This window comes from Sminthopsis crassicaudata, chromosome 2 (genome assembly GCF_048593235.1).
Source record: "Sminthopsis crassicaudata isolate SCR6 chromosome 2, ASM4859323v1, whole genome shotgun sequence".
Classification (NCBI taxonomy): domain Eukaryota; kingdom Metazoa; phylum Chordata; class Mammalia; order Dasyuromorphia; family Dasyuridae; genus Sminthopsis; species Sminthopsis crassicaudata.
The window spans coordinates 507363653-507377920 of NC_133618.1; the positions used below are offsets into that span (position 1 = coordinate 507363653).

Here is a 14268-nt window from a genome sequence, read left to right on the forward strand (position 1 = left end):
TTTCAGGTAGTGACAGCCTGAAGCTATTTGCCCAGCCAAGTGTTGTCTCTTCTCACCCTCAGAGTTTCCAGGTTTGTCCCGCATATACCTGCTCCCACCCGCAGCGAAGACAATAACGATGCTGATTTTTCTCTTCCTTCAATGTCTTGCCTTGTTTCGCTGCCTGGATGAGTTGAGTTAAATTTCCCCCGCCTTTCTGATGTCACATCCTGTTTCAGCCTCCATCCCTTCCAGCTGCTACCTCCCGGGTGTGTATGTGTATGTGTGTGCGTGTGTGTGGTGTGGTGTGTGTGTGTGTTCGCGCGCGCGTGTGTGTGCGCGCGCGCTTTGTGTGTGCCCTCCCTGCGCCACCCCGCCCCCTCCCCCCTTTTCCAAGCAAACTTTTGGCATAGCAGACAGAGCCCATCATTTCGTGCTCCAGTGCATCCCTCTTCGCAAATGCCTCGCGATCAGGGGAGCCATTAGGAGAGGGAAGAAGGGGGAAAAAACCAGCCAGCCCTAGCTCGGGAGACTGGCGAGGGGAGAAACTGGGGATATAATAAATATGCAAAGTGGAGGCTTTGCAAAGCAGATTCCTAGCTCTGCCTTCTCCGGGTACTGAAAGGCACAATACAGGGACTGAGGGAGGAAGAGAGGGAAAATCATAGAAAAGCCAGCAACGCCGAGGAGAGCTACTTCACGCAGCCGCCAAAGGACCGGGGATCCGTATGCCCGGAGGTTGGAGCTGGGAGCGAGAGATGCGACCGGCAAGCAAGCTTCTGAGTCTCTTCTTCCTCATCCTGATGGGCACTGAACTCACTCAAGTAGGTCTCTCCAACGCCATTTTCCTAATAGAGCCGCCCGGCCCCTCGGGAAGCCGGAGAAAGTCGGGGAGCAGGTACCTGCTGGCTACCGATCCCCTGCGCCCCAGTCCATGTCCCCTCCCTTCCCCCTTCCCTGGATCCCGAGCCCGCTTTAGAGGTCAGCCAGCGTGCCGCTTCCTCCTCGAGCCCCAAGCAAGGAGCGAACAGCGGGCGGGGGCCGGGACCCAGGCATTTGAAGACCGAGGGCAGGTTGCCCAGGGGCTGATGCCCTGCCCAGGTGGCTAACGGGATTCTCCATTATCCGCTGGCGAGAGCTGGGAGGGGATGTTCATAGCACCCACCTCCCCAATTAAAAGTTCTCATGCCAGGCATAAGGCAGGCAAACCGAGGAAGAGGGCAGGGCTTTCACCAACCCTAGCCTTAGCATTTCCGGAGACACGGAGAACTAACCCTCATACCCAACACAAACATACACACACACACCGCGGCTACCATCCCCTTCTACCAACACGCTCTTATCCCCTATCGTTTGGCTATGGATTCCATTCCCCTTGTAGTGTATGAATGACTGTGAGGACAAAGGCTGTGGAGAATTGTCTCTGCTTATTAAAACACAAGACTAGAAAGGGCTGCGGATAATGAAGAGAAGGTCTGCTATTGGTACAATATTCGGGGCTTTGTATGGATGGGCACACATGCAATATTAAGTATGTGTATATGCTGTGTGATTATCAATGTGTGTCATTCCAAGTCGACCATTATAATTACTTGAAGATATCTAAATGTATATATCTCTAGTGTATAAACTGTGTTCATTATCTGTTGTTATGTCCCCAATAGGTGCATGTAATAGATAAGAAATGGAGGGGTGTGTGTGTGTGTGTGTGTGTGTGTGTGTGTGTGTGTGTGAATATATACCAAGCACGTGTGTGTAAATAAAACAACCAAAGAACCTTTCATAGTTGTACTGATTTAGGGTGACATTTAAATGTCCTTTAATGCTTCCGTCTGTGCCACGCTGGGAGTTGAAGATTTTATGTCTTGGACTGCCAAATAGCTCTATTTAGTTTGGGTACAAGATGAAATATTATAAGGGGTTAATATGAAAAGTGCAAACACAAAGGGTCGTTTTATTTCTACAACATGGACAACTCACTGTCTCTCTCTGTCTCTGCCTCTGTCTCCCTCTCCATTTCTTCCCTTTTTCATTTTTTATCTCACCCTCTTTAACACATACATAAACCCAGGTTACAAGTAGGGTCACATTTACAAAGAATTGTCCTGAAAGGAAATGAGAGTGAGCATTAATTATTTTCGCTCCCTGCAGTCACTGAGCAGAGTTGTGCTGCTTCCTCCTTTAGTTTCAGCTTGTTCTGCTCCCAGGTGATGATTGGCTGTGACTTACCCTGAGGAACTAGTTGAGGGGAAACTAGTAGGATAGAATGTGCTGGACTCACTGGAGCCATACCCTGTCATAATGACTTTCTTATCATCATTATCCTCTTCCATAGTGACACTTCTAAATTCTTTTCCAAGATGTTCTCTTTCCTAGGAAAAACTTTAGACTCAACCTTAATTAAGGGAAGTACCTCTGTGGTAGAAAATGTGCTTTTTCACCCTCTTGAATCTTACCAAATTCATTTGAAACCTCTCCAACCCCACCCCAATACATTTTTCTTTTCAGTACCCTGACCCCGAAGTGATTTCTATTGGAATCCGAATTTGAAGTTGTCAGCTGGATAACCGACTAAAGAGTTCAGGACCATGGTCAGTTCCAAATCCAAAGAGTGGATTAGTTTCCCTTTGCCCTGCAGTTTCAAGTCTGGCACCCAGAACAAGGTTGCCATATACAACTAAATGTCTTACCTTCCTCCCTTCTTTCTAAATTTTACCAAGAAGTTCCCTGGCATCCCAAAACCCTATCCCACAGAAATAAAAAATTGTGTTTTAGGGATTGATATTTGGAAGAAGTATTAGAATTATGATTGGCCCAAAGGGCATAAATGGTGTGTGGGGGGGGGGGAATAAGGTAAAAGTTACAGAAAGATAGGTTTCGGATGAGTATAATTTCATAGCAATGACACATATTTTTAAAGGAAATGGTCCTCATGTCTTTATAGTTTAGTTACAGAATGTTAACTCTGTCAGTCCCATAATCTCTCTATGCAGAAAAAAGTACTGATGAAGCAGTTGACTTTCTATCCTTAAATTCTCCAATTATCTCAGAAGCTGAGTCCCTAGTGAAAAATAGACTCAGATATGCCTACCTCCAAGTTGGTTCAGAAAGGGTATATACCCTTGATTGCCATCCCTGAATCTCTCACCTGTTCTAGCTCATTTAGAAGACTACCTTGAATATTCTTCTAAGGGAAGCTTTCCTTTCTTTTCTCACTCCCAGTGTGAGCTTCCCTTATGGAACCCATGCTGTATACTGAGAAAGAGAGAGAGAGAGAGAGAGAGAGAGAGAGAGAGAGAGAGAGAGAGAGAGAGAGAGAGAGAGAGAGAGAGAGAGAGAGAGAGAAGAGAGAGAGAGAGAGAGAGAGAAAGAGAGAGAGAGAGAAAGAGAGAGAGAGAGAGAGAGAGAAAGAGAGAGAGAGAGAGAGAAGAAGAAGAAGAAGAAGAAGGGAGGGAGGAGGGAGGAGGGAAGAAGAAAAAGAAAGATACTTGCTAAGATTTGGGAAGTGAAGACAAAGCACTACTAATGATTGAAGCTTTGTCCTTTTGTTTTCTATTCTGTTATGCTCATTTTTTCCTTTTCCCTTTTCAAGGTAGACCTAAAATTGAGAGATAGCATTATCTAGTAGATAAATAACTGACCTTGCAGTTAAAAAGACCTATGTTAAAGAGTCTTTTGACACATACTGGCAGCATGGCCCTTTGCAGGACACTTGTCTTATCAATGCTACTAAGCATATCTCAAAAACTGTTAGTTATAGAAGAGCTGCTGATCTGTATCAGTGGAGAGAATTTCTATAACAGAAATTTCCACATTAATGAAATTTCAAATTCAAACCAAACATTTTTAATGTGCTTAACAGATAGTGGTCTATTTGCAAAAAAAAAATCATATTTAAGATTTTAACAAAGTACAAAGTACAAGATTTGATTATCATAAACTCCCCAAATTTAAGGGTATTTCTAGTCCAAGCTGCACCTGAACAGGAATGACCTCCACAATATCTCTTCAAAATGATCATCCAGTCTTTGTTTGAAGATTATACAATGATGAAGAATTCATTTCTTCCTGTCAGTCTGCTCCATTTTAAAACACAAATGACTGATAAGAAGCTTTTTCTTACATTGAACCAAAATGTAGCTTTCTGCAACTTTTACTCATTTGAATGAATCAATGAATAAAGCAAAGTATTGTGGTAAGAACTGAGGAGGCAAATAGAAAGGTAATAGCATCCCTATCTTCAAGGAACTCACATGCTAATGAGGAGGCTAGACATGTGGAGGGTTTTAGCTGAAAATCAGATGCAAAAGTTCTGTGGTCCTTAAGGTACAGCAGCTAAGCAGATGTCAGTGTCTCTGTTTTAATTTAATTTCACCTCATAAAATTCTATCAGTTTCTGATGTTGACACATTTGACAGTGCCAAGGACTTTGATGGTAAGAACTTTCTTTTCTGGTTCTTCATTGTTGTGGCTACAGTACCTGTGGAAGAAGTTTCCAGACTACATCTCCATAGGGATTTCTTTCCACTTTGATGGCTAATAATGCTATTCTAAGAGTCCTGGGCTCAGGATTCTAGGATATCTCTATCAAGATCTGAGGGAAAGTGGTGATCAAGATAATGGTGGTACTTTTATTTGCCTAGTCTACTCTGCCTTCCATCTTTCCCTCAGGATTTCTTGCTGCTTCAGCCAAGGTGGCTTACTTGCTCTGTGAACAGCAATTGTTTGGCAGTCTGGTAAGATTGCTGGCTTCTTCTCCACATGAGTTGCCTCCCTATTTCTTCTAGTTCTGCCTCCTGGGGCCAAGCAATACAAATTTAATCTCTTTTCCACAGGATAGTACTTCATATATTTGAAGTAGTGGCCATTACTCCCACACCTCTCTGAACCCCCTGCACTCAGGCACATCTTTTCTTTAGGGCATAAACTGCCTGGCCAATATAAAGACAATCCTTTTTAACATACCAATTTTGTCTTTAATTGATAAATGCTTGCAGTATTCAAGCAGTCTTACTGGTTTTATTATCTATTCTTCGGACAGTAGAAGTTACTCTGAAGAAATCCATTAGTTACTAAGTATTACAAATTACTCACTTTGTGCAATGTCCTGTATATTCCTATAGCAGCAAAAAATATTGGCTTTGGAGTAAAAAAATTCTGGGTTCAAATATTTCTCTGCTATTCAGAATAAGGAAATGAAGGTTAAAGTAATACTTCAAAAACCTACTCCCTGAGAAGCCATGAGAAAGTCACTTCCTCTATCAGATTCTCACTGTTCTCAATCATAAAACTGAAATAGTAATTCCATACTTACCTCACAGAACTATTGTAAGGAGAGTGTTATAAAAACGTGAGCCATTATTACTTTTTCCCCTTCCCTATAAAGTAGAGCCAAACAACAATATCCAGAAGAATAGGCACACTACTATTATGCATTTTGTGCCTCTTATAGGGGACCATAGTAAATGCTCATTTCTTGCCAGTTTATCTTTTGCATAAAATAGTCTCCTGAACAAAGCAAAAACATGCAAACAAAAAGTATAATTATGATGACTAAGTTTGTCTTAGATTGAGACAGGAAAAAGCCTTTCCTTTATTTCTTTACTGAACTGAGGGATTATCACATGCTGTCAGACTTGCTTGATGGATTAATTTTGTTGTTATACTCTATACCCCTTTTGAAACCGTTTTTGTTATCCCCCAAAAAATGACTCAGAGAAAGGGAGAAGGAAAGGATAGATTTGGAAATGAAGGTGATGTTTAAAAAAAATCCCAAAATTTGTACTGGAATATAATGTATTCTCCTTAGCTTTTTGCATAAGAGCCTTCATAATCTGACTCCAATTTACATTTTTTACCTTATGTTAAATTACTACCTCTTTGCCCTCCAACCAAATCTAATGTTCTTCTAACTCAACATGCTATCCCATGCTTATGCCCATTTACATCTGCTGTCTTATTTTTATTTTTGCCCTTAGGAATTTATCTTCTTGAGGTTCAATTCAGATGCCACCTCCTCCATGAAGTCTTCCATGATTCTCCCAATTAAAAATATTCTTTCCTTCCTCAAAATTTTCTAGAGTTTTTGTTTTTGGATCTCTCCTTTTCCTCCATCATACTCTACCTGTTATGGATATATACTGTACCTCTCTTTCCCATTCCACCAAGTATAATGTAAACCCTTTGAGGACCTTCCACTTTATCTTTTTATCTTAACTTCTTAGCATAGTTGAACAACAGAGTCAGGCTTAGGAAGTATTTGTTGAATTGAATTAAGTTGAACAAAATCAACTAAGCCAGAGAATTTCCTATGAACCATGCAGACCACAAGCTAAGAGTGTTGCTGTGTGCAGTGGGTGATCTGTAAATGTGATATCTAAAGGAGGAAGCTCATGGTGAAATGAGATATAAGTGAACATTTAGAACCAGATAACTCATAGATCAATTTGAGGTGGGAGGATCTCCATAGCTTAGCCTTTAATAGTTATTTTGGTGTCTTTGAACTTAAGTAAGCTGTTAATTCTAAAGGTTTAAGGAAGTACTCATGGATGGACAGTACTAAGTAGCTGTAGATAGCCCTTATTGCAAAGCTACGACAGTGGGGTATTAAATTGTAAATCTGCGGCATGAGGCAGCTGCTTCATCTCATAAAGCAATTTGTGTCTCATTCCACTAACTTCAGCCTTCACCAATAAAAAGAAAGGTAATTTTCTGCCTTGGGTTGTATTTATTGCTAAAGTTATCAGGCCTTGTAATCAGTATTAACATCACCGTGTAAAGTAATACAAAACTAATTACTAGCTAAACTGAATTAGATCCGTGGCAAATGTAAGCTGCCTTGACAGTCAGAGAAGCCAATTTTCAGCCCTGAATGATGTTCACAACTTTGAAACCACTAACCATGAGGTCATAACAACTGGTGGATTTATTTCCCAACATGATGTGATTTGGATTGTAGTGGGGGGAAATGGGAACCTAGAAAGAGAGAAGAGAAGATGAAAAATGAAAATGTTCCTTTTTCTATTTGTTATTTTGCCTTTGAGGAATACAGCCTGTGTTTGAAATGCTGGGAAATGAGCAGAAGAGGTCAGAGATAGCAAAAGGGAAGCAAACAGCTTCAGCACACTTAAAAACCAGCCAAAATGAGGCAGCTGATATACACTGAATAAATCTAACCTTTTTAGAAATACTTTTGAGAGCTGTTTTCCTGGGATATCTTGCAGAACATCCAAATCCTTTCCTTGTGGTTGACCTTGAAACTTGATAATGACCCAGTAGCCTGTTGTGGTAGAAAGAAAATTGAGATGGGAATCAGGACACCTGGTTTCTTGCCTAACTCTATCACTTATTAGCTGGGTGACTCTGAAATCTTAGTTTCACAAATGGAGAAATAATGTCACTTCAGAACTAGAAGAGACTTTAAAGATCTATACTAACCCTTCATCTCAGTATCAAATTCCTTGAACTTGAATATGAAATTTATATCTACAGGCCCTTCACTAGATTGGCCTCTTCTTAGGAGCTTGGGATTTTGGATAAAGCACAGTTTCCCATGACCCCAGTAAGCAGTAGTTTCTGTAATTAAATAGAGCTTTTGTCTCTGTGTCTCCAAACTTTCTGAAATACCCATAATTCCAATTATCTCATTTACTGCATTTGGCATAACATTCAAAACATAACAGGAAGATAATGAGTCCACTGTTAAAGAAATTTATTTGGCAATGGAATTGTTTTAATTGCCATTATTAGTGCTTTGTAGATGAAAGACATATTTATTTAGTCTTGAGGAGCCATTTGAGGTATCAGAAAGAGGATTGAACTGGGAATCAAGAGAACACAGTTTTATTCCCTTCCAGTATTGGTCTTTTGACCTTAGGGAAGACAATTTTCTCCCTGATCCTTAATTGAATCTCATGTGCAAAATGGAAAATAATCCTTGTTTTAGGTTCGGTCACAGGCTTGTTTTGAGGCTTTGATGAAAATATATGAAATATATCTGCACATATTTTAGATAGATAGATGTGGATAGCTAGGTATACTGGGCTATGTAAATTATAAAGTGATATTCAAATGTAAGGACTGTCAAGAGCTAGCCTAAACAAGAATTTCTTACAGAATCTATGAACACATGAAAATATCATGATGCATAAGCTCCTGATGCATACTTCTTAGTGACAGTGAGATTTTGTATCAATAGTGTCTCAAAGATAGTACTCCACCAATATACTTATCTAACAAAAAATATTCACTTGTAACATGCTGAAGTGTACATTTGAGCTATATATTCACAGGGGCCTTTTTGATCTTTGTATAAACTAGAAAGTAGGCTGAGAGATTAGAGATTTAATGAGAGATGAGGGAGAATAGAAAATTCATTATTGTTTCCAGGCTAAATGGACTCTCTAGTTAAAAGTTCTGGGGAAAACTTGACCTTAGAGAATATCCTTCCAGTGGGTACCTGTTCTATTGGAATTGGGACTAAAAGCACGGTGAACAGGAAAGAATTGGATTCATAGTCCGTTTTCATCAAGTATAATCATAGAAGATTTATGTTGGAAGAGACTTTGTACTAGAAAATAGATTTTCAGAGCTTTGGAACAGAGAATATCAGAGTTAGAAGAATTTTTTGAACATAGAATGTAAGAGGCAAAAGGGAACTTTTGAAAAGTTGTCTGAGTTGGAACATGGAACCTTAGATAAGGAAGGCACTTTAGAATATGGAATATCAATTGGAAACTGCCTTTGGAGAGCATCTAGACCAACCCTTTCACTTTACAGAAGGAAAAACTTGTGATATGAATATATCATAGAGAAGCAGAAGAAAAAAATAGAACCCCTAGAAATATCTTCTGGAAGCAATTCTGATGCCTGTGTGAGATTCTAGCATGTTTAGAGAATCTAACATGACTCAGAGGACTCTCCTGGGCAAATGGTTTAGATTAAAGTATTCTGTTTCCAGGAGTTTAGTATTCCTGGAACTGGCTTCTGAGTATTTGACTACACTTGCCCTCTGAAATATAAGATTGGGGTTTTCTCTCTCAGAAAGTTGTGGCCAAATCTGGCTGAATACTTGGGATGGAGGGGAATGAAGGAGTTATAGCCTGGTGAAGCATCTATCAAACAATCAACCAAGAAACAATGATTAAGTTCCTACTAAAGCATTCTTAATGTTACAGGTGTTGTAAGAGATCTAAAGTTTGAATAGGATCCAATACCCTCCCCCACTCCCATTTAATCTCATGAGGGAATGAAACACAAACATAGAAAATATAAAAATAATGCATGGTAAGTACATGGGGGAGGTATAAAGTGTTCCGCTCCAACTCTTAGAATCCATAGGTGGTTTAAGGAGCCTTTCCTTCTTCCAGGTCAATTGTTCCTCTCCCTCCTGAAATAATCACATATTAGTTTGTCCAATTTCTCTTTTGTATACTGCAGTAGAATGGAAGCTCATGAAAGGAAAAGGCAGTTTTTTGGTTTTGGATTTTTTTTCCTGTATATCTCCAGCACCGAGCACAATGCTTTGCCCATAGTACATGCTTAAAAAATATTTGTTCACTTGAATCCTCAGCAGAGCAGATCATAAAAGACTTCATGGAGGTGATATTTGAATTGGCCTCCAAACAGAGTATATTGGAGTGAGTTCTAAATAGGTTTGAGGGAAGCAGATTGTTAAATTTACATTTACACTTCAGAAATTTAAAACTGCTACAAATCAAGGCTTGATTTATTATCTTGTTGATTTCTAAACTAAATAAATGCTAACAATGCAGAACAAAGTGTATATGAACATATCTTGTAGGGGAGAGTCCACTTATTAAAAATTTGCCAGCACAACGCTGTATTTTTCTGTAAACAAAGCTTAAGCTCAACAAGAGTTCAGTAGAAGGTTTTGGGAATTAAATCTTCACTAGAATGGAAGCCTTGTGACTACAGAATAATAATAATAATAATAACTTCCATTTAAGTAGCTTTAAGGTTCGTAAAGGGCTTTAAATTCATTATCTCATTTGAACCTCAAAATACCCCTGCCTCTAAAGTACAGGTATCAAACACATGGTCTACAGTGATTTTGAGTGGTATTTAAATCCTGAGTTATAGGGGGAAAAAAGATTTAATATGTAAATGGGAAATAATAAATAAAATAAAATATAATAGAACACAAATAGTGTTAATATGTGATTTTCTAAATAACTCTCCTCCCCACAGTTTAGTGACCCTCTTTTTAAGTTTGACATCCTTGCTCTAAAGAATGAATAAGACTTCAACAGATGAGTAGGGAAAGGTGGTCCAGACTTAGCTATCTGTGTGAGTCAAGGCAGGAAGGCAATTTGTTGCAGTTAAGACAGCAGGGTATCTGGGGATAGAAGGTTGCTGTGGAAGCTTGTCTTTAAAATAGAAACTAACAGAACCTTAAAGCCACAAAGTCCTTTAAAACATTTTTTTGGAAATGTATATGCTGTTGTCTTTGTACTCACTCGAGGATACCCAAAGGTCTAAAGAACACTTGTATTTTTATATTACTGTATGTTTATAATATTGTGCAATTTGTACTTTGGCTCTAATATGAATCAATTATTTAATTAACCATGCCTCCATACACACACACCACTTTAGTGTTGATTTCCACATGCCTCTTTCCATTCATACTAATTTTTCCCCACTCCCCTATCCCTCCTCCCTCATTAGTAAAAGACAAAAGGCATTCTGTGCAGCACCCCACTAAAATCAGTATGATCTAATTCCTAAAAAAAGAAATGATTATGCTATTAATGCAGCTGAAGATAACATTAGTGTTCAAATGATGTACGGTTGGTCTTCCTCGATTCTGTGCCCTTCAGATCCCACCTGGAATATTATGTTCTCTTGTTAGAGGTATCATATTATAGGAAGGACATGTACAAACTGGCATGTATTCAGAGAGTAGGAGACCCAGGATATAGACTAAATCATGCCATGGGAAGATGAATTGAAGGAATTGTAGATGTTTAGCTTAGAAAAGAAAATACTGAGTAGAAGTGTGTCACAATTGCTCTTTTCAAGTATGAGGGATTGAAAAACTGTCATGGTGGGAATGAAGGAAGATATTTAGTCCATATGGCTCCAGATAAAAGTTATAAAGAGATAGATATGAAGTTAATATGAGGAAGATTCTTTAATAATCAGAGCTGTCAAATAATGGAATGTTTTATATGGACCTAGAGTTAGAAAACCTAGCATTTTCAGTCTTTGTTATGTAACAATGATCACATCATCTTTTACTCTAAAATCACAAGTTAATAATCACTTCTCACTTTAGGGGCTCAAAATGAAAACTATGCCCAGAGGGGCAATGTGGCACAGAGGAAAGACCCCATCAAATCACTGGTTGCTCTACCAGCCTTGATTTCTTCATCTGCAAAATAAGAGAAACCCTGCCCTATTTCTTCCATAGGGTTGTTATGAAGATTAAATGAATGTGTGAAAACTTGTAGAAAACAGTAAATTTCTATAAAATGTGATATGTCACCATTTTGATTACTACTGACTCTGATTACTGTTAATATAGAGAAAAGAAGTTAGAAAAAGGGTCCTTAGATTTCAAAAAGTTGAAGAGACTTGATCTTTCTTGTACAGAATTTCCAATGCATTGTGTACCCTTAGGTGAATAGCAGCTTTGTTTTTTATTATGTCTGAATGTTTGTTTTCATATTTCTGCCCATGCCAAATGGTAATAGGTTTTTGAGATTTTTCTGGTTCACCAGGAAACTAAGTAACTTGCCTATTGTCACATGATAAGAATGTGTCAGAAACAGGATTTTGACTCCTAAGTCTTCCTGACTCTAAGGCTGACCGTCTATAAAGCCATGATCTCCTTTTCTTTCTGACCCCTTTTGGAGAGTTGGATGCAAGGCTGCTAACAGTTTGATTTCTGTCTTTTTGGTAGACAGAAGAGTAAGAATATTTCATGGTAAATTGACATGTCTCAGTCTTTCTCTCAATTGTGTTAATGCCAAAGTCAAAACATTTATAAAACCCACCCCATCCATTACTTTGTATTAACAGAAAAATAATTACATATCCAGAGGAGAGAGAACTCTCAATATTCCTTGGCTGCTCTGCAATGTTGGAGCTACTTGGACAATATTTATAACTGTTAATGAATCAAAGGACTGTGGAGCAAATGGTTTCTTGCTAGGCAAAGTAGGAAGAAAGTAATCTTTTTTCCAGGAAAAGCCTTCCTCTTCCTATTTCACCCTGACCATCTCTCTTTTCCTGACACTCTCCAGACCTTGGCTCCTCATCCTATCTCCAAGGCTATTCATTGGGAGTTCTTTTGTTTATTTGAGGTTTTTCCTTCTTTCCTTTTTCCCTTATTTTTTGTTTCTTTTCTTTCTTTATTTCTTTTTTGTTAATGATAGAATTGGCTTTCAGGCTTTGGTTGTTAGGTTTACTGTGTTTTGTGGAAGTAAGAGTATCTTAGAGCTAAAAATAAAAAACAGGTGGACCTTATTGAATGCAGAAAAGCTTGAGATTTCTATATAAATTTCCTTTTAGGTGTTCTGGATGGTGGCTGACACCCCATAATCTGGCTCCCTTCATTTTGCTTAGAGCCCTCTTTTGCTTTTAAAGGTACTTTGTATCCTTCCAAAACAGATTGAATTTGCTGCTGGCTTCTCTGCTGACACTTCTAATTGCATTAAAGGGCATTAGTCTACCTTACCTTGAGGTGTTATGAATGATTATCTATTTGATTCTTTTTCATTGTAATAATGAAACTATTAGCCTAGGCCTGGAGGTAATGAACCTTCTCCAGGCTGGCTTCCTTTTAAAAGCAAATGTCCCAAGGTGGTGCTTTTTGACATTCAATTTGTGTTCTAAACTGAGCTGTTGGTGGTTTTCTGATTGAAATATCATTCCCATGTATGTATATCTACATGTATATTATATATGTACATATAGATATATAAACATATATATATGTTTTTATGTACAGAGAAGACAAGAGGGAAAGAAGAAAGGGAGAGGAGAGACAAAAATATATGAGAGGAAACACTTTTTAAATCAAAATTACAACAACACTGAAACTTAGTGAGAAGCAAGTTTGGTGATGAACAGATCTCAACCATCTCAGGAAAACACCTTGATATAGCTTGCTCTCTGCTAAGAAAAGAACAGCTAGTTTGGCAATCACCTCCTTCTATCCCACACAGAAATCCTGTCTGAAGCATCTCTTTCTTGCTCTATTTGGTTGAATGATATTTTGTGGAATGCTTCTCAAAATTTGTGTCTGCACTGAAAAGCATAGCTAAATAAGTTGACTCCTTTTCACTCAAGAGTACCAATTGCAAATCCTCATGGGACATGACCTGTATAAAAAATCATAAACACTTCTATCAAAAATTTCTTAAGAGTCTTTTTCCAGCTTTAAGCCTATTATGCTATGATAAATTCTATACAACTAAATTAGAAATATTATTTCTATATCTTCTTACATACATATACCTCAGGTATATGAATGAAAACTAGGCGCTCAATTAATGTTTATTTTGCATTATTGGATTGATACCAACTGAGAAATACCCAAATTGATACAAAGAATTAAAGCATCATTGTTCTGCATCAAGAGAGTGTAAAAATGTCCAAACTCTGCAAGGGAAATTCGAAAATATTCAGGGTGGTTACCAGAAGTTTCTGAAGCTACAGGTTAAAAGTGATTATCCAGGCCTATATTCCCCTTTTATATTTCTTTCAATGAAAGAAGATGAAAGAGTATCTCTGAGATTCAGTGAACTACCTGCCCTTAAAATCCCATAAAGTATTTCTTTAGCTGATGAAATCTATTGGGTAACAATAAAGACTGCAATACCAATTTATACGGGAAGATGGCACCATTCCCCCACAAGTGGAGTTCAACTCTCCACCCTGAACATACTGTGTTTGCCAGAATCACATTCATAATTAAACAAGAAATTGCTTAGTTTTGTTTATCTGAGTGGATAGTCTCCAGCCCCCTACCCGCAAGCAGATACTGAGAATTGTGCCAATGTAATTTTAAAAATTTCATTAAAATCCTATTTGTGTCAGAGTTCTGTCATCCAATTGTGCTAGGCTTATTTGGCGGTAAGTTGGGAAAGGGTAATAGAGACACCAAGGAGGATTATTCCTTTGCCTTGAATTCTTAAGAGCAGATGGAGCTACATGTTCCTAAGGGTCCATTGATTTCTCCAGAGCCAGACCATGGGATTTCTATATGTAGAGAGCATTAGCTACATTCAGCCACAGAATTAATCTTTAATCTCCTTTTGA

General features: G+C 38.5%; 1 protein-coding gene across 1 annotated transcript in view; it reads left to right on the plus strand.

Moving 5' to 3' along the window:
* Nucleotides 1–360: 360 nt before the first annotated feature.
* The window catches only part of OLFM1 (olfactomedin 1), a 56740-nt gene continuing 42832 nt past the window's right edge, over nucleotides 361–14268 (plus strand). The window contains exon 1 of the mRNA XM_074294072.1: nucleotides 361–803. Within this exon, the coding sequence (XP_074150173.1) occupies nucleotides 708–803 (96 nt within the window). The 5' untranslated portion in view covers nucleotides 361–707. The remainder of the gene's footprint in view (nucleotides 804–14268) is intronic.